Consider the following 24,152-nt stretch of genomic DNA (forward strand, 5'->3'; position numbering starts at 1 on the left):
AAGAGCCATATTTGGCACCCAACTGTGAAACATGCAAATGAGCTAGAGATGTGAAATTTTACAATGCAGCTCAGTTTACTGTACTTAATACACTTTTAGCTTTTGTCACATTTTTTTAGACATATTTTCATAAATTAGTCATCAAAGTCAGTGCAAAACTTTGGATGCTGATTAGTTACCCTTCATTGGTCAGTGGTGGCTCAGCCACTGCCAATTCAGCAAAATTGACAACCCCATCACCTAGGAGCCACTTCACACAGGCAGGTAAGGTCCTAGTCACAGTTTTCCAAGCTTTTATTGAAGCACAAAACAAGAAAAGACAAGACACTACATACAAGAATTGCTTATACTGCAGACTTAGTCTATTTTCCTACCTTGCACATGCTTTTGAATGACCCATCAATGTGTGACAAAGTGGCTTGTGAATAAATGTACTGCCTGCCTGATGAGGTTGTTATGGATGCATCAAGGGTAACAATAATGGGCTGTTCTGGAACCCAACAGGTGTCTTTGCAGGGCGGCCAGTAAAATGGCTTGTCAGGACGTTGGCGGTGCAAGAAATTGACCATGTTCCTCAATTGAGATTTCGCATATATGGCCAGTCCACCAGGAATTATCAAGGATGCAAGCTAAATACTGCCCAGGTTGGAAGCTGGATACTTGAAGGGCAGGAAAATATTCGGGTTTATGTTCTAGAACACTTGCAATGAATGAGATGACATCATTCCAAATTTTGCTAATGCAAATTTTAGTTGCATCAATGGGCTTGAATTGATGTTTCCCTTGTGCCAGCAACTATATGACCTTTGCTAAACCTCTCAACCTGAAAAGGTCTGATTGCTTCAATGTCCTTCTTTGGGACAAAGAAAAATTTGATACTGCAATAGGCTGTATTTTAAAAACCCGGCACACGCCAAAATGAGTAGATAAACACATGGCTGGGCATGCACGCGCCGTGAGGATTTTCCAAAACCCGCGGCAACGCGTATATCTGTCCATACACTCAGAAGAATGGGTTCAGCAAAAAGGGGTGGACTGGGGGCATGGTCTGGGAGGGAATGGGCAGGCTGGAACAGCACCATTAGGCACTGTCCTGCTGAAGCACATGGGGGCAGCTGACCGATGTGCGCAACCTGCTACTGCTCCAGAGCAGTGGTTCTCAACCTTTTTTCTGTTGGGACACACCTGACAGATGGTTCTCACATGCGTGACACACTGACCCATGATCGTCACGGGGCTAGATGTAAAAGTACAGTTTGCATCCACAGGAACCCCCCTGACCCACAATAATGGATGTAAAGCAGAATTATGACATTTCCCATACAACTCACTCTACAAAAAAGATATTCTTGTTCTGGTGTCATCTCAGTAACAGCAACTCAAACTCCTACTTCCAGGCTCAATAGCCCTACTTATGAAAAGACAGCAGTTTACCACCAATGCATGTCCTCTTGAGAAAACACAACAAATAAGACTGATACAAACGCTTACATGCTAGTAAAATATCTCATCTCGGTAACAGACACAGAACCGACCTAACATACTCCCAGGATCTGTAGTAATGCACATAAACTAATCCGCACACAGTTACACCTGTATTATGGAATACACTCAAACAGGAGCAACCCTATCTATGAAAAGCCAACACTACAAATATTAAATCAGGTCCTAAAAACCAATACACCTCTTATTAGGAAAACAGGACTAGCAAGCAGCTATAGATCCCCACACAGAAATAATTGTAAAACTATACTAATAAGCAGAATAAATGTTTCAAAACAGCTGTGAACAGAATAACATCCAACAATTAAAAACTCATAAAAACTATTAAACATTCTCCAAACACCAATAAAATATTTCAAAAAAGCAGACATCACATAATATTAAATAATTAAAATGGCAGTCAATCAAGAAAAATAAACTTAAAAAGCCACCTTTACTTACCCCTTCCAGCAGCTCTCCTACTCCCCTTCCATACAGGTCGTGGCACACACCAGAAGCAGTAGTAAAAGCTAAGCTCTGTACTCATGGTCCTCTTCCTTAGTGCCTATGTCTCTCTCACACACACATACCAGTTACACCCCCATGACCAGTTTCTGTCTCTCACACACCAATCATCTCCCAGTCTTTGACACACACACACACACACACACACACCAGTCACCTTCCTGAACAGTTTCTCTCATGCCATACACACACACAGGCTTCCCACTCCTGTGTTCTACTTACATATATGGGCTTCTCACTCTCATAATCACTTTCTCTGTCTCACACACACACACTCACCAGTCTCTCACTCCCATGCTTGTTCTCTCCACATGCACAGGCTTCTCATTCCCATAATCACTTTCTTTCTCTCACACACACACACACACACACTAGTCACCTCACCTCTCTCATGTGCGCGCACACACACACACACACACACACACACACACACACACACACACACACAGGCTTCCCACTCCCATGTTCTCTTTCAGATATACAGCTTCTCACTCCCATGCAGTGTCTCACACACATCCAGGTTTCTCATTCCCATGCTCACTCTCTTCACATGCACAGGCTTCTCATTCCCATAATCACTTTCTCTCTGTTACACACACACCAGTCTCTCTCTCGTTTCCATATTCACTCTCCATGTGTGCAGGCTTCTCATTCCCTGAATCACATTCTTTCTCTCACATTCACACACACCAGTCTCTTTCTCTCACACACTGTCACCTTACCAACCAGACTCTCTCTCTCATGCATGCACACACAAACAGGCTTCCCATTCCCATGTGCTCTCGCACATAATCTGGCTTCTCACTCCTATGCTTTCTTTCACCCCCCCCCCCCCCAACAACACCAGGCTTCTTATGCCCATGCTTTCTTACATACCCAGATTTCTCACTTCCATGCTTTTTCTGTCTCTCACACACACACACATCAGTCACATCCCTGACTAGTCTCACATTCTCACATACACATCATCAGTCATCTCCCTGAGCAGTCACTTTCATTGTCTCTCACATATACACACACATCAGCTCTCTGATCAGTTGCTCTCAATCACACACAGGCTGACTGGCTGGCTGCTTCTCTCTCTTTCTCTCACTCACTTCCTCTCCTCCCCCCACCCCCCCCGGAGCACAAATGGTAGCTGCAGCAGCCTCCTCCTCCAGCCCCCGCAGGCCAAGAAAGAAGAATCCCATCGGCCGGGGGAGGCTCATGCTGCTGTCTCCTTTCCCGATTACCGGCTGCTTCGATTACTCGGGGGCCGATGCTGCTGCCGCCACTGCTATTTTTCCACGCGGCACGACTCTTTCTCCTTCCCGCGCACCGCGTATCACTTCCTGTTCCGGGTCACGGGGAGGGGGGGGGGGAGGCGCGGGATGAAGAAAAGGTCAGCCGCAGATGCCACTGCTTCTTCTACCACCGCTGACGTTCCCACTGGGCTTGAACGTTCTGATAGCCCGGTGGCAACGGCAGCAGGGAAGGAAGAGCAGCGGGAGAGACCGGGAGCATGCGACACACCTGCTGGTGCTTGGCGACACATTGGGGTGTCGCGACACTCTGGTTGAGAAGCGCTGCTTCAGAGAGCAGGTAAGTTTTAAAACAAACAAACAAAAACGTTAGTGGGGTTTTAGGGGTCAGGATGGATAGGGGAAAAGGGAGGCACATTAGGTAGGGGGTTTAGGAAGTTCCTTCCCAGTCTGCTTCTTTATTGGAACGGACTGGAAGGGAACTGGGAAAAGGCCTAGTCCATTGCTGTACGCATGATGTAACATTGATCCCCCCCCCCCTACACATGCTAGTCGGCATTCTTGTGCACATGCGTATGCCAATACAATTGGGCACACGTGCACGCAGTTAACGGATTTTATAATATGCATGTTTCAGCGCTTGCATGTTATAAAATTGGTGCATCCGTGTGTGCGTGCCAGGAACTGCGCGTACATGGATGCCCGCGTGTGGATCTTAAAATTTCCCTTACAGAACACAATGGTGTCCCAGGCCAGGGCATGTTCATAAAATCTCTGCCCCAACACACTGCTAAAATGACATTACTATAGTTCCTAGTGAAGATGATACTTTTGCATGTTCAGGCTTGTATGCAATAAATAACAGTACAATACAATGTCCATTTTGAGGGGTCATTTGTAAAAATATATTAAAGCAAGATGTGTCATAAGCTACAAGCATGGTAAGGGCAATGAGCTTCGCCACACTGTAAAATTTCACATCTCTAGCTCATTTGCGTGTTACACAGCAGGGTGCCGAAGATGCCTCTTTTTAACGTAGGGCGCCCATGCATGCAAACGATGCATATTGTTGGGGCCTTAATTCTGACCAAAGCAAGATCGAGTCCAAAATTAAACAAGGTGACTTTTATAGAAAAAAAGATGTTCTTTCAAAAGATATATAAAAAAAAAATTAAAAACTATACAGTAGAGATATTTGCACCTGAAAATTGGCAAAAATTTGCATAAAAAACTGACATTGTGTCTTTATGTAATTATATATTTGTTTCCTGTGAAGCCTCTTATTACAAATCTTATATGTATATGCCATGGGCCTTGACTACTGGTCCAGTCAGGGTCTGAATTAAAGTATAGGTAAGGAGCAATGAGGAGTCAAAGTAGGCCTTATATTTCTTTTGTAAAATTTTTCATATACTTTGTTGGCCCATAATAAGGGAGGCAAGCTCACGTTATGTTCCAAACTTTGCACTGGGACTTACCATCAGGGGTTGTACTAATCCACAAAATTTCAGGCCCCTGAGAGATGTGTTGGGCTGCAGTACCTGGACAAAATGGCCATTTTAGGTTGTGCGGTGCATGGTACTCAGAGGTGACTTCCATTCAACTGCCTCTAGCTCTCCAACCAATGGAGATCCAGGTGAAAAATTTAGTACTGTTTTCTTTGAAACCCTAGAGAACTTCCTTGCAAAATTTTGTTCGATTTGGAGGAGATTGAGCATGAACTCCTGGTCCACTTGATATGGGATGACCCATGTAATAAAACAAATATCAATTTATTCATTCATGAGACCTCTTTCCAGAAAGGCAGGGATCATTATAACTAAATAAAATAACAATAATCATAATAATCAAAAGAATGGGTACAGAGAACTAGAATAGTTCACATTACAACCAAACATGCCAAAAAAAAAAAAAAAAGAAAGAAATTCAGATTTTGGTGTCACCTCAGCAAAACAAAATATTTTCACTACTAAACATTTTAGGCTAAATTTTAAAAGATGTCCTCACATTAAAAGGCCCATATATGCAAGTATCTGGGCCGAGCACAAGCAACTCATATTTTAAAATGGCCCATTTTAGCTTATATGGACGTGAATAACCCAACACACAGAAAAAAGGGCGGAGTTAGAATGTGTCAGGGGCCAACATTTACGCACATTAATCCAGATTTTAAATACCTTGCCCACAGCGTGCAACGGGCTGTTACCTGTGCTTAATTATTCCCACTTTTGTTGAGGTGTAAGTCTGAAGAAAACTCATTTTAAGCATAAAATGACTGGGTGAGGGGTCTGGGTAAACTGCTTGGGAATTCAGGTTGAGGAGCCAGAAGGTTCTGGATGACCTAGAGATGACCTAGAGAAGACCTGGGAAAACTGGTGGACTAATGGGTCAAACTGGCTATTTCCTTCACAGGCGTATGTTTTAAAATCTGCTCTGCTGCACATGTTAAAGCATGCAAAACATTTGCTTGTGTAATCGCTTAAAATTAGAAACACCCATACGCGCATTAGGTGTATTTTAAATACTATGCATGCACTTGCGCATGTATGTGGGCACACGCGTGCTTGTTTTAAAGTTACCATCCCTGTGATGTAACACAAATCCTGCAAAAAAAAGACACCTAGAAACTTTCTATTCCATACAATCACAGCACTAACTCTTAGGAATCAGACAGCACACTTTTTTATGAAAAGGCAGCATACACCAGGCCCTAGAACACTAATATGCCACCTACTGGACAAAGAGAACAAGCAAGACTGCTACAAATCTCTACAGAGAAAATACACATTAGCAGAAATACTGCACATCAGTCAATCCTAGTGCTACCAGAACATACTTCCTCTCTCCTCTGTGTGATTACCCTGAGGCCTGAGCAATTCTCATGGTGCCAGATCAAACCAGAACCACAACAGTAACAAAGAACTGCTAGTGCCATACATTTCAGTGTAGCAGAGGTGCAAAGTGGAGTGAAAAGAGTCTTGGGGGAGAGTGTGCTTTAGTGATAAGCAGAATAAGAAATAGCTTAAGGAAAAGCTAATGAGGAAAGAGTAATTTTAGGTTCTGAGAGATGGAGAAGGGGGAGGGACAGAAAGGCATGCAGAGCTTATGTGTTAGATCAGGGATGAGATAAAGCAGACAAACTTGAGAAATAGAGAGAGAGATCTTGCCAAATGTTTAAGCCCTTAAATAGCTTAAAATTTGAGAGTATTCTTTAGGTTCTATAAAATTTCTGTTGTCTGTTTCTATTATATTATCCTGAATTCCTGCTTTAAGTGCCATAGTCTAGATCTCTCCCTTTAAAATCTGTGCTTTTGCTGCTGGCCAGAAGTGGCACCTTTGAAAGTAATAGAGTCAGGCTGAAGATTGGACAAGGCAAATTACAGGGCATGAAGGATGCTTATTTAAAGATTCCTGTTTCAAAACACTGTAATCAATTACCATAGGAGGCTGCGATGCTAGAAACATCCTTTTCATATTTGAAGAGGGTAATTTTCAATGCTCTGTGTAAGACAGCACCTGTGTGCATAAGTTGGGGCATCTAAAGTTACCGCAGTATTTTATAAACTGTGAGGTAGGAATTGCTCAGTTTATAAAATACTGCATATTTCTGTCCCCAAAGTACTTATGTACATTTCAGTATGTACGTATATTTCTAATGTAATAAAACACATACGTTCTCTACCCATTTTATAAAAGTACATGCATTTATTTTAAGTGTGTAATAATTGTAACATGCACGTAATAACCCTGAGTTAAACATGGAGCATGTGCTTCCTTGCTTGCTTACTTATAATCACTAGTTTGCTGTCACCTCCACCCGTTCACTCAGACCTGCAACACTTAACCTTGATTCACCACCACTTATCCTAAATCTCCCACCCAAAAACTGCAGACAAAAGACAGGTGAAATTTCACTGCTGTGACTTAATTAGCGGTTGTAAAGTTATGGACAAGTTCGACAATGACTGCGCATTTACCGATTGCAAAATATGGGAACTTCTGAACCCAGCTCTGGAACGCTCCCTAAGCCACCCCTTTATTTTCCTTTCATATTTATCTGTGACATTGCTAGTATGTGCATACTTTAGGCTCTTGCAAAATACTTTATATGCACATATATACTGCTGACACATGCACTTTCCAATTTTACACACATAAACATTTTGAAAATGTATCCCATAATACAGTACTGCAGTAGGGAGTGCGTGCATGGCTTTTAAGGTTACTGCAGGCATGAAGTTCCTGCAGTGATATCACTGCACTTGCATGTATGGAGCTACATTCCTGCAGTACCTTGCAGTTGCCACTATCACAGCACTGCTGGAATCAATTACAAGCATCATGCTAAAAATACAAAAAATGGAAGACTGATCTTTAAGATAGATGTTTTTAACATCACAGCCACCTATGAAAAGTGATTAAACAGCTCATTTACTGTAACATCTTAGCAAAAAAATGCATGGCACTCCTCTTTTAAAGGGATCTCAGTTTAGCATATATCAAATGTTTAATTCAATTCTAGTCGATTTGATGATTTAGAATAGAATTGGGCAATTCTGCTTCTCAGGGGTCACAAACAAGTTGGATTTTCAGGATATCCATGGTGAATTATACATGAAAAAGATTTGCATACAACTAAGGTAGTATGCATGGAAATCTCTCATATGCACATTGATTAGGATTTTCCTGAAAACCTGACCATTTTGCAGCACTTGAGGATCAGAAGTGCCCACCCCTGGACTGGAAGATAGTACAACAATCCTCTAGAACAGTGGTTCCCATACCTGGCCTGAGAGACCCCCAGCCAGTTAGATTTTCAGGATAGCATTTCTAAGTTAGTTGCTTATCTAGTTTAAAGGTTTGTTTAGTTTTGCCAGAAGTATATAAAAGATCCAGGCAGAGGCCCATAAGCCATCGCTCCCTTCAGATTTTGATAATTAAACAACTCAACTTCCTTCCAATCCCTGAGAATAATCCTGCGAAAAAGACATAATTGAATATCACGTTTTTAAATAAACTTTAAATAATCTTGGCACTTTTTCCCATGGAGCGGTCATCAGGAAGTCATCCTAAATGACCTATGAAGGGGGAACTGCCCTTTACGTTTGTCCAGGCAGGAATTGCTTGTCTTCCTCTACACGACTTTTCCTGAACTCTGAAGTGCGGAGGCAGGCTACCCCTGCTCATAAAGCAGGAGGCATCACTGCAAACGTTTTGTTCCATGGTTGTAAGGTGCTGGGCATGCACATCAGTAGTGTCTCTAGATAGAAGACCTTTATATGCCACAAGGAATGCCCCCAACCAGTTACAATTACCGAGTAAAGCTACCATCGTTCGATCAATTCTTCTATGTGGGAGTGCACTTGAGACAGAATCACAGTATAATCCAGGCACCTCAAGTTCTGAAAACATACCCTGCATCCACATGCACTCTCCCAATATAGGTACCAAGCAAAACTAGGAGATCCCTTATTACTCACCATACAAAAATAATATTCACAGTCTGCTATCATCTCATTATTAGCTCAAATTCCCTTCGCTACCAAGAGTATTGTGAAGTAATACAAAATCCTGCAAAAAATGCACACAGAATCTATAGAGCTAACCTGCCATACCATAGCACACCTACTACCAAACCCAAAGTAAGAACCCTAACCATGAAAAGATAGCACTGCAAATATTATACCAGACCCTAGAATAGCAATACACCTCAAACTGCAGAAACAAAAGAAGCCAGCCTATTTCCCCCTCTTTCACTCTTATTTCCATTCTCTATATTCATCCCATCCCCAGCCCTTAACTATTTCCCTCTGCCTGTCATCCCTTCACTAGCCTCAGCACCTACTGTAGCTGATCCCCTTCCATGCTTCCCGCCCTGTTATTCTCTCTTAGCCCCTTCCCAGCCACTCCTCTCCGGCCCCATTTCTACTCTCCCTCCTGTCACAGGCCCATCCCTTTCCATATCCTTCTTAACCTTTCCCTACCCTTCAGCCCCCTTCTCCTACTCCACATTTCACATATACAGCTCCATCTCATACCTCCTAGGCCAACTATCACATTCCCACTCATCTCCCTGCCCAACCGCCAATTCCCTATTCTTCCCACCTATCCCCAAATTCCTGCTCTCCCTCCACCCAATCTCTGAATTCCTGTTCTTTCCTCAATCGAAGAGTCCCCACTCTCTCATACAGTCCCCACACAATATCTGAATCACAAGTCTACACTATCTCCTCCACATTCCACCTCCATTGCCTCCTCTCCCCCTCCCAATCTGGAAGTCCCTGCTCTTATTTATTTAAAATATTTATTACCCGCCCCTCGATACTTTGGAAAGGGGTACAAAATTACATGCATAAAAACAGTAAACTAAGTAAAAACCTATATTGGGCAAACATAGATGATCAAAAATTAACATCAGTCTTCAGCTCAGGAGTTATACAAGATACAGATGGAATCTGAGCCTTATAAAAAAAAAAAAACCTCTAAACACAGCCTTAAACAAACAAGTTTTTGGAGCTTTTTTAGATGTTTTAGCTTCCTTAATGTTACATACAGTTGAAGGCAGAGAGTTCCATAGCACAGGGACTACTATAGAGAAGGCTCTTTCCTAGGTCTCATCCATCTGTGCAACCTTAGGAGATGGGAAATCTAAAAGTCTTTGACTGGATGACTGAAGCATACAGACCAGAGTATACATTTTCAGACAGGATGTGGTCCAGGGGTAAGTCTCATTATGTAGTAAATTATAAATGATGACAGCTGATTCATACTATATTGGACACTCCAATAAATTGGAAGCCAATGTAATGCTTTAAGGATGGTGTGATGTGATCATGTATTGAGAAACCTGTGAGCAATCAGGCAGCCAAGCTCTGAATAATTTGAAGGGATCATTTGCAGGAAGTGTTGTGCCGGACGTGGACCCTTGGGCTGAGGTGGGGTTGAGGCTACTCGTAGGAAGGATCCTACGGGTCTCCACCGTCGGTAGGCGGAGTGGGCTGATGGACGGAGTCCGGCTGGTGCTTCACCAATACCAGCCTTCGTTCCCCGTGGGTTGAGCCTTTGGGTACCGGGGCCAGCTTGGCTTAGGTGGGCCTCAGTATGTCGTCATCAAAGGAAAGGTAGAGAGGTCAGACCAGAGGCAGCAACAGTAAAGCTGGAAAGTCTGTACTGGACAAGGCAGAGTCCCAGAAACCTGGGCGCCAATAGAACCAAAATCAGACAGGGCCCGAGCAAGAACAGGCCGAAGCCTGAATAGGCCAAGTCCAGGATGTAGACTGAAGAGGTGTCATGGAGCAAACTGGAGTCAAGGCCGGCGGCAATCAAGGAGCAGTGGCAAAGCAAGGCTGAGGTCTGAGTGAGGAGAAGATCAATACCGTAGTCAGGCAAAGCAGTGGTCTGGGCTTGGAGAAGATCAATAGCGTGGTCAGGCAAAGCAGAGGTCTGGGCTTGGAGAAGATTAGTAGCATAGTCAGGCAATGGAGAGGCCCGACGCGGAGCACAGAGGCCTGTAGCAGAAGCTGGAGTACCGGGGGTGGCCTGAGGATGGAGCCGGCGGCCCACCACCACCAGAGACGTGGAACTCGTTGCTGGATTTGGCAAAGAGAGGTAAGGGGGCTAGGTTGCGGGTCTGCCACGGCTGGCACACACAACAGGAAGAGTGGTTTAGAGAGAATTAAAACAATCTGGGAGACTTCACTTCTCACCATCTCCGAGTTTTCACTCTCCACCCCCCCCGCCATCCAATTTAGGATTCCCCATTATCTTCCCCCAAATCTGGCAGCCCTATACTCTCTCCTTCCCACCCAATTTATTTAGTTAGATTTAGATTCTACTTTTTCAGGCATTTCAAAGCACATTACATTCAGGAACAATAAGTGTTTCCCTATCCCTAGAGGGCTTATAATCTAAATTTGTACCTGCAGCAACGGAGGATGAAGTGACTAGCCCAAGATCATAAGGAATGGTAATAGGATTTGAACCCTGCTTTGCTGTCCACTGCTCTAATCACTAGGCTACTGCCAACCAAGGATGATCTGGGAAACTATAGACTGGTGAGCCTGATGTCAGGTCTGGGCAAAATGGAAGCAATCAACATGGTTTTAGCAAAGGGAAATCTTTACTTACCAATCTTTTAGATTATTTTGTATTGCCTAATTCTTCGTGGTTCAGGGGACGCAAACCACGAAATGGATTTTCCCCGAACTTCGGGGAAAATTCATTTTTCGGGTTTGTGCGGGGGGGGGGGGAGGGGCACATTTATTTTTTTTAAAAAACCCACCCCAACCCTTCACATTTACTGTATTACAATCCCCCCCACCATCCCTATCCCTCCCCAAGACTTACTAAAAGCCCTGGTGGTCCAGCGGGATCCCGCAAGCGATCTCTCCCTCTGGGCCGTCGGGCTGTCGGGCCTGCTATGAATCAAAATGGCGCCAAAAGCCCTTTGCCCTTACAATGTCACAGGGGCTACCGGTGCCATTGGTCAGCCTCTGTCACATGGTAGGAGCAATGGATGATTATTTAAACTGATCTATAAAACTTTGAGCAGTGAGTTCCCACAATGTATTAGCTCACTGTTAAAGATCTTCTAGCAGACCAGAAAGGAAAGATCTATTGGTCGCTGTCTGCTGAATGTGCCTTCAATCTACTAAAGTTCGGTTGACAGAGTCACACGAAAGGTTGTTTATGGTGGCAAGCTAACTACCATAACCAGCTGCCAGACACCCTGCCAGACACCCTTTGAAGTGAACCGTCTTTTACTTTGATTTTAGTTGGCGGGAAATGTTTATACGTTCCGTTCTTTGGAAGTCTATTTTGTTTAGGAAGATGGAGACTATTTTATTGTCACTATATTGTGACACTCGCAGAAATAGTGAACCTTAGTGCTGTGATGTGATTGGCGTTACCTAGTGAGCGAGCCCACTAGACCCACACTGACAACTGGCAGAGAAGCCCTTGGGTGGTACAGGCTGGAGCTTCACCTATACCAGCCTCCTCCCCCGCAGATTGAGCAGGCAGGACTTAGGTGGTTCCCTAGGGCTATCCAGTAGTGAGAGTCTGAGTCCGCATGAAGGTCAGAGCAGGCAGTATACAGCAAGTCGGGGCAGGCAGCAGACAGCAGATATGAATTCCAGGCCAGAGGTTGGGGCAGGCAGTAGGCAAGGCAAGGTCAGGTCCAAAGCAGGGGTTCAGGTCCGAGGATCAATCAAGGAAGGTCGGGGTCCAAGCCGGGGTCAGGCTCCAGGAAGACAAGCTGAGAAAGAATGAACAAGACAAGGACAAGACACAGACAAGAAATGGATAAGGCACAGACAAGGCAAGGAACAAGAGACAAGTCAGGGCATGGAACAAGACACGAAACTAGCAATATGCACCGGGACACAAGGCAAGGAGCTACTTTGGAGCTTGGGCTTAAGTAGGCTGCGGGTGACATCATCAGGAGATGCTGTTCATTTTCTTCCTGCCACTGTGCGCATATTATATGCACACATGCATGTGCACCTATGGGGAGGCCTGACGCGGCAGCATGGCGGCTGGGTCCATCGGTGTTCCTGCTGCGTGAGAGTGGGTTAGTGCCGCAAATACCGACGTAGATTTTGTGCTAAATTTATATCTTATTTATGAATGTTTTCATGTAAGCTGCTTAGAACATTGGCTAATGTGACATAAAAATATTAAAAATAAATAAAATAGCCAGGTATATTAAAGAAAGCTATTGCTATCCTTGGAAGTGAATAGCAAGGCTCTTTCATAGAAAGCTGAAATCCAGAACCTCCAGGGTAGCATTCTCTGAAATGCTCCCTGTTCCATGCACAGGACCCCAGAGGCAGGCAGAGCTCCGGAGTCTCAATGCATGGATAACATGATGGTGCAAGGAAGGCTGGCGTTAATTTCTGCCGGCGCCGGGGAAGTGCACAGAAAAGCAGTGCACCCTCCAACTTAATATCATGGCGGAGGCCCCAAAAGTAAAAAAAAAGTAAAAATTAAAAAAAAAAATTAAAAATCGGCCCGCGGGTTGGAAGACGGACGCTCAGTTATGCTGGCGTCCATTTTCCGAACCCGTGGCTGTCAGCAGGTTTGAGAACCGACGCCGGCAAAATTGAGCTTCGGCTGTCAAACCCGCTGACAGCCGCCGCTCCTGTCAAAAAGGAGGCGCTAGGGATGCGCTAGTGTCCCTAGCGCCTCCTTTTACCGCGGGCCCTAATTTGCATAGGCCACCCTCCTGAATCGCGCGCCCAGGAGAGTGGCCTGTGCGCGTGCCAGGAGAGCGGGCGCTCGCCAGCTCTCCTGCGCATTTTAATGGCAAGTTGTTTGAATTGCACAGCTCTGTATCTATGGAATCTCACCGTTCAAATGGCTTGCTTTTCAACAATGCCTGCACACAAAAAAAGGAGAGGCACCAGCATCAGGAATAAAGTGGACATACTTGAGGGAGTAACTAAAATAAGAAGTGATCTAAGAAATCTTGAGGAGTGGCCAGAGTACTTTGCAGTGGAGATTCAATGGAAAAAAAAGTGCAAAGTCATGCATTTGGTGTGTAGAAATCCAAAGGAGCTGCATGAGATGGTGGGAGAGAAGCTAATATGCACCAGCCAGGAGACAGTCCTAAGGGTGATGATAGTGTCTGATGAGCTCATGGTGGCAAAACAGTGTGACAAGGCAGTGGTTAGAGTCAAAAGAATCTGGGATGTACTATAGAGAGAGGGAAAACCAGATGAAAAAAATCAGAGGTGATAATGCCCCTGAACAGATTATTGGTGAGGCCTCGCATGGAATCCTGTGTTCAGTTCTGGAGACCACATCTCAGAAAGAATAAGAGGCTAAAGGCAGTCCAAAGAAAGGCTGCTAAAATGGTATGATGTCGGCAACTGAAGCCATATGATATGAGACTTGAGGATCTAAAAATGCATAATCTATTAGGGGAGACAGGGGAGATACTGTAAGGTATTAAAGATGCATAAAAGGCTAACCTTTTTTTAATGGAAAGTAAACTCTGGAACTAGGAGGCATGATATGAAGCTCCATGGGGATAGACACAGAACCAAAGTCAGAAAATAAGTTTTCATACAAAGAGTGGTGGATAGCATTGGAGGTGGTAGATAAAAAAAAACTATCAGAATTGAAGAAGGTATGGGATAAACTGCTTTTCTGTACACCTTCCGACTTAATATCATAGCGATATTAAGTCTGAGGCCCCAAAATTTAAAAAAAAGAAAAAAAATTGAAAATGTGCCCATGGCCCACGGGTTGGAAGACAGACGCTCAATTTTGCCGGCGTCCGTTTTCTGAACCGGTAGCTGTCAGCGGGTTCGAGAACCAACGCCGGTAAAATTGAGCGTCGCCTGTCAAACCCGCTGACAGCCGCCGCTCCTGTCAAAAAGGAGGCGCTGGGGACGCGCTAGTGTCCCTAGCACCTCCTTTTACCGCGGGCCCTAATGTGCATATCTTTATTTACTAAACCGCGCATCTTACTGTATCGGCCCGTATGTCAGTCTGCCTGGGGCTGGGGTAAGCAGCAAAGAGGAAGAAGGCAGTAAAGCAGCAGCTTGAGGCAGAAGAGTGAGGCAGAGGACAGTGTCAGCCTTATTGGAGTTGGAAGAGGTAACCTGAAGCTGACTAGGGATTGAGCTGAGGGAGGGAAGAGGGCAGGGAAAAATCTGGGCAGGACACTGAGTAGAGGGAGGAGGCACGGGGCAGGGAGCAAACTGCAGGGCATTGAGAAGAGGGAGGGAAGAGGCATGGGACAGGAAAAAAAACTGTAGGGCACTGAGGGAGGGAAGAAGGGGGCAGGGAGCAAACTGTGCAGGGAAAGTGGAGAAAAGGGTCACGGGGCAGGGAAAACACTGGGCAAGGCATGGGGCAAGGAGCAAACTGGGCCAGGGCACTGAACAGAGGGGGAGGGACGGGTAGGGAACAAATTGGGGAGGGTATTGTGCTCAATACCCTCCCCAATTTGGCAGAGAAAAAACTGTGAAGGGCATTGAGGGAGGGGGCACAGGGCAGGGAAAAAACTGGGGAGAGCATTGAGCTTAGGGAGAGAGGGGAACAAACTGGAAAGGGGGAGTAAGCTGGGAGCTGAGTCAGGGGAGGAAGAGTGAGCTGGGTATGGGTTTGAGCCTGGGGAGAAGAAGGGAGGGGAGGGGAGGGCTGTGGGGTGTTTCAAGCTGGGCTGGATTTAAAATTAAGGTGCCCAAGGGCGGACAACCAAAGGTGGGAGATTTGGCCCTGAAGTCAGCAGCAGGGGGAATCCCGGTTTTGGGGCACCTTCAGAATCTGGCGCCTAATCCCATGCCTATGTCACCTACGCCTAACTCCGGCCCTGGCTTCAAGTCTGCTACAATTGTACAGTACTCCTGTAAAAAACGAATTACTACTCAAAGGGAATGATTGTATTGTGCATTGACAAATAAACTCTGCAGAATATTTAAATACTGATTGTGCACTTAGGGGTAGATTTTAAAAGGTTGCGCGCTCACGTCCATGTGTGCATGCGCTACCCGGGGCGCACACACATGGACGCTCAATTTTATCACATGCGTGCCCCCTAATCTAACCTTCCTACCCCTTCCCCTAACCTACCCACCCCCTAGCCCTAACCTGCGCCTCCCCAGGCAGGCGCAGGTTGCGCCCGCCGGCACCCTGCTGGCACGCGATCCTCCGGCACAGCGGCAAATGGCTGCTGTGCCGGGGGCCTTGAGCCCTGCCCCCCCCCCCCTCCCCGCCGCTTTTCTTTGGCCCTGGGACTTACGCGCGTGGCCGGGCCTTTTTAAAATAGGCCCGGCGCGCGTGGGCTTTTGAAAATCCGGCCCTTAATGTGCTGGAGGCTGGCTGGCTGTGAGGAGAAAACATTTGTAATTTGTGGTCAACTATTCCCTACTTGGTGATGGTCTCTCTGTGTTCTGCAAGTATGATTGAGGCAAGCTGATGTTTTCTGCTAGCATTTGGGGATCTGTAGCAGTCATGTGCATTGTGTCTTCCCAACAGGAGTATATTTTTGTTTCAGAGCCTGGTGTAATCTTTCCATTGCTGCCCTTTCATAGGTAGAGTTATTACTGTGTGAATCCTGTGATTTAGTATTGTTATAGTACTGCAGGTTTGAGGTTCGCTACATATGACCTGGGTGTTTTTGTTTTTGCAGGATTTTGTATTATTTCACAATGTGCCTGGGAGTGGAGGGAGTTGTTACTGTTACTTAGACAACTCCAGAATTTGAATGTTTTTTTTTTTTTGTACAGTGAGTTATACAGGGAAATACCCTGCACTGCCCCATTGCTGGAGGAATGGGAAGGGGGTAGGCCTGGCACCACTGGGTGTGCAAACTGTGCAATTGCAGAGCGTGGCACACCTAGTCCCACCAGCAGCAAAAGAAGTAAGAGGCCCCACTCTGTGATTCAGAAGAGGATGCCCGTCCCACAGCTCCTCCTTATGTGCCCGACCCCGCTGTTTTCAACCCTTATGGTGCTAGCACTTCCCATATGCTCATCTCGTGATGCAAGAGATGAGCATACAAAAAGTGCTAGCACTGCGAATGCTGATTTTTGCAGGGCTGGCACAGAGGAGGAGGCACAGAGCAGGTTCCAGCTCTACAGCAACTCTTACTCTCCCCAACGATGGATGCATGGGAGTGACAGCAGAAGTTGAGGAGAAATAAAAGATCCCCATGGACCTTGCCTGCCTGGATGCATGTGTGTGTGAATGAGAGGCTGCCTGGGTTGCATTGTGTATGTGTGTGAATGGGAGCTTGTCTGGGATGGGTGTTTGTGTATGTGAATGGGTGTTTGTGTGTGAATGAGAGCTTGCCTGGGATGTGTGTGTGTATGTGTGTGTGTGAATGGGAGCTTGCCTGGGATGGGTGTGTGTGTGTGAAAGGGAACCTGCCTGGGATGGGTGAGTGTGTAAATGGGAGCCTGCCTGGGATGGATGAGTGTGCATGCATGCATAAATAGGAGTGTGCCTGGGATTTGTGGATGTGAATGGGAGCCTTCCTGGGTTGGGTGCATATGAGTGAGAGAGAATGAAAGCATGCCTGGAAATTTTGTGTGTGTGTGTGTGAGAGAGAGAGAGAGAGAGAGAGACAGAATGGAAGCCTGCTTGGGTTTTGTGGGTGTGTGTGTGAAAGAATGGGGCTGCAGGTGGATCCCAATTTACCATGGGGCTGCAGGTGGATCCCAATTTACCAGCAACTGAAATGAAGAGGTGTTTGAGTCTGCTGTTTTGAAATAGTTTATTGATGTTTGGGACATTTTAAAAAATGTATAGTTTTAAAATATATGATCTTTTATTCATTAGCTGTTTTTGAAATATTAGTATGTTTTAGCTGCTATGATTATGTATTTATTATATTTCTTGATTTTATTATTTGATGTTTGAGGAATGTGATGGTTCTGTTTTTTCACTGTTGCACTGCATAGAGTGTCTGGCTTCTTGTAGTTTTCAGTTCAGGTTTTGACTGCAAGTTTGTATTTCTATTGTATGGTTGCTCTATTTTGTATTTGGTGAGGGTCTGTTTATGTTCTGCATGTGTGACTGAGATGAGGTATTCTCCTAATAGGAAGTGATTTAGTGTTATAAGGCTTTTGGAGGGTTAAGCCCACACACAACACACATTACAACAGGCCTAATACCACATGGGTTACAAGTGTCTTTTTTGCAGGGATTTCTGGTTGGCATCACTGCAGTGCATGTAAATATAATGTAAGTTTTATTTTTACCTCAAAATGCTATACTTTGATATTTTGTATTTAAAATGTTGTTATAAATGTTAAACTCTTAACTGTGTGTGAATAGAGGGCAGGCATGTGTGTGTGTGCACGCGTGCATTGTGCAAAGCTATAATACCCTTGCACTGGCCATGGATTGCGGGGAGGGGGTGAAGACCCGGCGCTTGAGGAAGGTGTCAGTTTTTAAAGTTTATACTGTTGGAGGGAGCTGGGCTTTATTTGATGGGCCCAGGACAGAGACTGAATACATGCCGGGAAGGGGAGAGGAAGCACAGTAATTGTTCGCACAGGGCAGCAAAAAAGCTAGCGCCCGGCCCTGTCTAGTCATCAGCCTTCTGATAGAGGCAGCCAGGCATGATCACATAGGCAAATACTTCCTCTTGATTTGTCATAATTCTACAGCAGTGCACCTTGAATCTTCTATAGAAAGAGCTGATGCATTTCTTGATCAAGAAGAGACTCCTCCTCATAGCAGAAAAGAGTGAAATCATTTTGCCTTAACAATCTTATCTCAAGTTCAAAAGGTACTTCTTTCAATTAACAGGAAAGTTTATAAACAAAAGCCTCTTATCACAAATCAGAGACATTACAGTTTTATTGCTTCATTTTCCAAGTAAAGCAATGTGGAAAAAATGGATTTTGGTGATATTCTGACAAAGAAATGTTTCTTGTCTTCACAGCAATTCTCTTTTTATGGTTACAGTATATCAGAACACTCTCATAGCTAGAACAAGTATGGATAAACGTTAAGACTCTATCGCATGCCTTAGTTCAGAAAGATTGATGTCTTTTGCTAAGTTGGTTGACTGAGTGAGTCATTAAAAACGTTTCTTCATCTGGTGCCTCCAGAATTGATGTTAGCAATGTAGTGCTGGAATCTCTTATACAAGGCTTAATAAAATTTGTGCTTTCTATAATGTTACTATGCAGACTTTGTAGCCTTCATCGACACTGCAGCCATTGTCAGCATTGCATATCAAAATGAGCTGCCAACTCATTGGGCATCATACTGTCTTTGCAGAGAATGATTTAGAAATCCATAAAACAGGAGGATTTGTACATTTTCAGCTATGAGCTATAACATTCCATGGTTATAACAAATCTATAATCCTTAATTAATGATGAAACTTTAAAGTAACCTACTGGCTAGGTACTACCACCTCAACTTAACACCTATAGACATCACAAGACCACCTCAATATAACACCTATAGAAACCAGGTAATTTACTGCCTATCTTTTGACAATCAGTTGGCCTTTCTTTAGGCATTATGTTTGCAATTCAGCTGCCCTGACAGTTCTCATGCATTTACTGCAAAATTCAAGTAAGTCTATAGAGATCAGTTTTCAAACTCCCTGAAATGCTTGCAGGCCCATGGGTAGTTTGTACCCATGGGCCTGTAATTTGACTTTCAAAGGAAACTTTCCTGGTGCCCCAGGGACTCTCTACCCCACCTACTTGAGTGAATTTCTTTAAAAAAGCATTAAATTTAATAAAGAAATACATATGTTGCAGATACAAGGTAAAGCAGACACTTTGCTATGCTAGCCCTAACCCTTCTCCCATGGGGAAACGTTTGCACCTTTTCCGCAGCATGTATACTGTTCCCAGCACAGAGGGCAGTGGATTTTTCACAGGTAAGCAGCGTTTTACCCATAAAACTATCTTTGAAAATTGACCCTATAATATACTTTATTTTTATAAAGTATTTTCCCCAGTTGGAGCTTACTTGAGAGAGAATACCTGGGACTGAAACATCATAGGCTTTCATGTGTAACTGCTTCATATTTTTCTCATGAGCTTACACGTCTTCTCTTCAACTAATGGGATGTGAATCAAGGAAATTGTTGAGATCTAGCAAGAACTAGCAAGGCAACATTATCAAACACACACCTATTTTCACCTAAAACTGACTAGTAAATTTTGAAAAGGGCCACTTTAGGAGCCTAAACGTTTTGAAAATTGGCGCCTGAGTGGCTAAAGGGATAATGCTATAAATAAATGCTATAAATGCTATAAATAAATGCTATAAATAAATATAGCAGAAATAGCATCCGCAATAAAAAAAATGGTCATGATTAGCATTGACATGCTATATATAACACTATAAGAGGGGACATTTTCAACTCAGGGCAGGTTTGTGGGGGTGGGGTGGGTAGTTTTACATACACAGTCAGAGGAATTAACTGCAAATTTGATATGACTGTCAAATTTCTATCATTTGAATCAATGAAAGGTACCAACAGTAGGAAATTTGTCAGTCATATCAAATTTGCAGTTAATTCCTCTGACTGTGTATGTAAAACTACCCACCCCACTCTCTCTCTCTCTCTGGTAACACAAGGCTAATGCAGGTATAACGCACAAAATAAAGGTATAGTTATTTCTGACGTTAAATCCCACATTAGCGTGCATTACTCTACCACATTCTGCGCTAGCAGACCCTCATTTCCATCAACTCTTCCCACTTCCATACTAATGCGTGTTGTGATGTTTATTGCAGGTATTAGGGCGTAATGCATGTTGATGAATGACTCGGACAGGACCCTAAATCTAGGCAAATGAATAGCAGGCCTATATTTAGTGGCTTAAGTTTTAGGCCCTTAAACTTGGTGAACTTTCAGCTGAAAATTTAGGCTTCTAAATTCGGCTGAAAATAGGTGATAATTTCTCAAGGATTGTGGTGTCCCTTCAAACCTGGAGATCACTATGCCCAGTCATGACATCACTGCTAATTTGTTCTAATATCGCTACAGTTTTTTTTGAGGGTCCATAACAGACTTGTAGGTAGAGACATTCAAGTTTCATGGGCCTGTAAAAAACCCTGGTTCTTGTGTCCCATACAATAAACATGCTGTTACCAGCAACATTACAGTAAAAATATTGTTATTGACCTGTAAGTGTTCAATACAAGCAATGCGTAGATTATACACTGTGCATTAGTGTTGCCAATGGTAAGATCCTATACTGAAGTGTTTCCCAATCCTTTCCTGGAGGCACACTAAGCCAGTCGGATTTTCAGGATATCCATAATGAATATGCAAGAGAGAGATCTGCATACTTTGGAGACCCAGGAGAGGGCCTGGAAACAACTGCTCTGCTGAATTGCTTAACAGCGAAGTAGTCCTACAAGATTAACACTGAATTATGTATTGCAAAAATAAGTTACCTTGTTCATCTCTGAATCCTCCTGAAAACCTTTTCTATGACAAATAAACAGTTTAGAAATGAAACTTTTTGTTCTCAGTAAAATGTGTACCAAAGATTTCGGACTTGGTACTAAGTTAAAGGGCACTGGAAGAGTTCTTCCCTCCTCAAAGTAGGAAAACCACAATCTGGCTCTGGCAAACTTCCACTCTACATCAGAATCATCCTAGAAAACATACAAAATAAAATACAGGGTTAGCCATTAAGGTCATTAAGTCGAACAGTTATCCTCATGGTGCCTGTCTGTTCTGATGTTCAACAAAATACATTGTGTCAATTACTTTTGCTATAGGTGGTCAAAGTCACCATAACTGCTTGGTTCTATTTTATATTAAAGAATGGACTTTAGTATATTCTCTTGCTGATACGCACCTTAATGCACATTGATCTTTGCTGTTCAAATTATGCATCAATCAGAGTAATTGTTAATGCCAATATTTTAGGTTGTGCTAAAGGAGCCAATGTTCACGGGTTTAATATCCAAATTGAGTGCCTTAAACCACAGGGTACCTACATTAAATACCCAAAAAGTGGGCAGGGACAGGGCGTGGTATGCATGCCTTAAAAGGAGCCATAATTTTGGTCATCCTAATACCTGTACTAACTTTAAGTGTCTTAAATTAAGACTCCTAAAGTTACAATTAGGTATCTACAGTCAGCCACTTAAGGCATTTTAATTAAGGTGCCTTGGCTTAAACAGCTAAATATAAGTACATTAATTATACCCCCTTATTGTAAATCAGGTACCAAACCCTCTCCTCAAAATTGGGCTCAAAGGGGTGCATATTTAGCCACTGAGTGACTAGGTAAGATAGTCAGATACGCTTATCTGGCTAACTTAACCATAAGAAATTGCCCTACTGGGTCAGACCAAGGGTCCATCAAGCCCAGCATCGTGTTTCCAACAGTGGCCAATCCAGGCCATAAGAACCTGTCAAGTACCCAAACACTATGCAGATCCCATGCTACTGATGCCAGTATTAGCAATGGCTATTCTCTAAGACAACTTGATTAATAGCAGTTAATGGACTTTTCCATGAACTTATCCAAACCTTTTTTAAACCCAGCTACACTAACTGCACTAATAATATCCTCTGGCAACAAATTCCAGAGCTTAATTGTACATTGAGTGAAAAATAATTTTCTCCAATTAGTTTTAAATGTGCTACTTGCTAACTTCATGGAGTGCCTCCTAATCCTTCTATTTACCAAAAGAGTAAATAGCCGATTTACATTTACCCATTCTAGACCTCTCATGATCTTAAAGACCTCTATCATATCCCCCCTCAGTTGTCTCTTCTCCAAGCTGAACAGTCCTAACCTCTTTAGTCTTTCCTCATAGGCAAGCTGTTCCATCCCCTTTATCATTTTGGTCGCCCTTCTCTATACCTTCTCCATTGCAATTATATCTTCTTTGAGATGCAGCGACCAAAATTGTACACAGTATTCAAGGTGCAGTCTCACCATGGAGCGATACATAGGCATCATGACATTTTCTGTTTTCTTCACCATTCCTTTCTTAATAATTCCTAACATTCAGTGCCATTGAATATACCCAGCTATGTTAAAGTTAGCAGGATAAGTTTAGACCAGCCTTACTGTGCGGCCAGAGTTAGCTGAATAGGTTAACCAGCTAATTCCAAATATCGGAGTTAGTCGATTAACCTACCCAGCTAACTATGCTCCTTTCTGAAATGCCTACCTCCTGCCCCAGGAATGCCTCTGACTTTCCAGGTCTCCAGTACCTGAGTTGAGTGAAAATGTATTTTTTACATTTTAGTTTGAATCTGCTGTTTATTAGTTTCACAGTGTATCCTCTTGTTTTAGTATTATTTGAAAGGGTAAAATAACCATCCTTTATTTATCCATTCCACCTCCCTCATGATTTTATAAACTTGATAGCCTTCTCAACCATTTCTATTCCAAGCTTAAGAACCCTAGCCTGGGCAGGCTCTTTTCATAGGAATGATGTTCCATCCCTTTTAGCATTTTTGTTGCCTTCCTCTGCACCTTTTCTAGTTCTGCCAAGTCTTTCTTGAAATGAGATGACCAGATCTGAATACAATACTCAAGGTGTGGTCTCACTATGGCTCAATATAAAGGCAATATGATATTTTTCATTCCTTTCTGAATCATTCTATTTGCTTGCTTTTTTTTTTTTTTTTACCACCGCCATAGACTAAACGGAGGATTTCAATTGTCCCTAAGGATTCCAAGGTCCTTTTCATGGGTAATAGTTTGCAGTATGGAACCCAGCATCATGTACCTGTAGTTGAGATTAGTTTCCTTTATGTGCATCACTTTTCTTTTTTCCACAGTAAACTTTATCTGCTATTGCCCAGTCTTGTACTCTACAAGGGGAATTCAGGACTTGACCCCTTGGTGTGTCTGACTTGTTGGGCCTGCTATGACCCACATCTGTAGTGGGTCTGGAAGGCTGAAGGGTTGGCAGCCTTGCTTGGTTATGACAGGCTGCCTGGTGACGCCTGGCTGAGATTCCCATCAATTGAGCTTGGCTCTGCTGGCCTGTGGCGGGCCAAGTGAGGATGGGAAGAAGGACTGATTCTTGGTACACACAATTGATGGCTCAGATACTAGCAGTATTTATTCATGTTAGCATTAAGAAAGCTCTGGCCTTTGTTATTCCAATTTCATTTGTATTGCTTCTCATTCAAAAGGGGTCATGCTGTCTTGTATCCATGATCAAGGAGGTGCTGCTGCTGCTAGGGGATTTAAATCTGCCAGATGTTGATTGGGACATCCCAACAGTAGGATCTTCCTGAAGCAGGGAGACTGTGGATTTTCTGCAAGGAGAACTGTTCTGTCAACTGGTAACAGAACCCACATGGGAAGGGGCGATACTGGACCTTACCAACAAGGACAGTATTTCTGATGTTGTAGTGGATGATCATCTGGGAACTAGTGTCCACCGGATGGTGTGGTTCAATATAAGGATGCAAGAGATGAAGGTTCA

General features: G+C 43.7%; 1 protein-coding gene across 1 annotated transcript in view; it reads right to left on the reverse strand.

Moving 5' to 3' along the window:
* Positions 1-24,152, reverse strand: part of TRPC6 (transient receptor potential cation channel subfamily C member 6) — a 357,579-nt gene that overhangs the window by 30,317 nt on the left and 303,110 nt on the right. The window contains exon 9 of the mRNA XM_029602398.1: positions 21,141-21,344. Within this exon, the coding sequence (XP_029458258.1) occupies positions 21,141-21,344 (204 nt within the window). The remainder of the gene's footprint in view (positions 1-21,140; positions 21,345-24,152) is intronic.

The sequence above is a fragment of the Rhinatrema bivittatum genome, chromosome 5 (assembly GCF_901001135.1).
Source record: "Rhinatrema bivittatum chromosome 5, aRhiBiv1.1, whole genome shotgun sequence".
Taxonomy (NCBI): Eukaryota; Metazoa; Chordata; class Amphibia; order Gymnophiona; family Rhinatrematidae; genus Rhinatrema; species Rhinatrema bivittatum.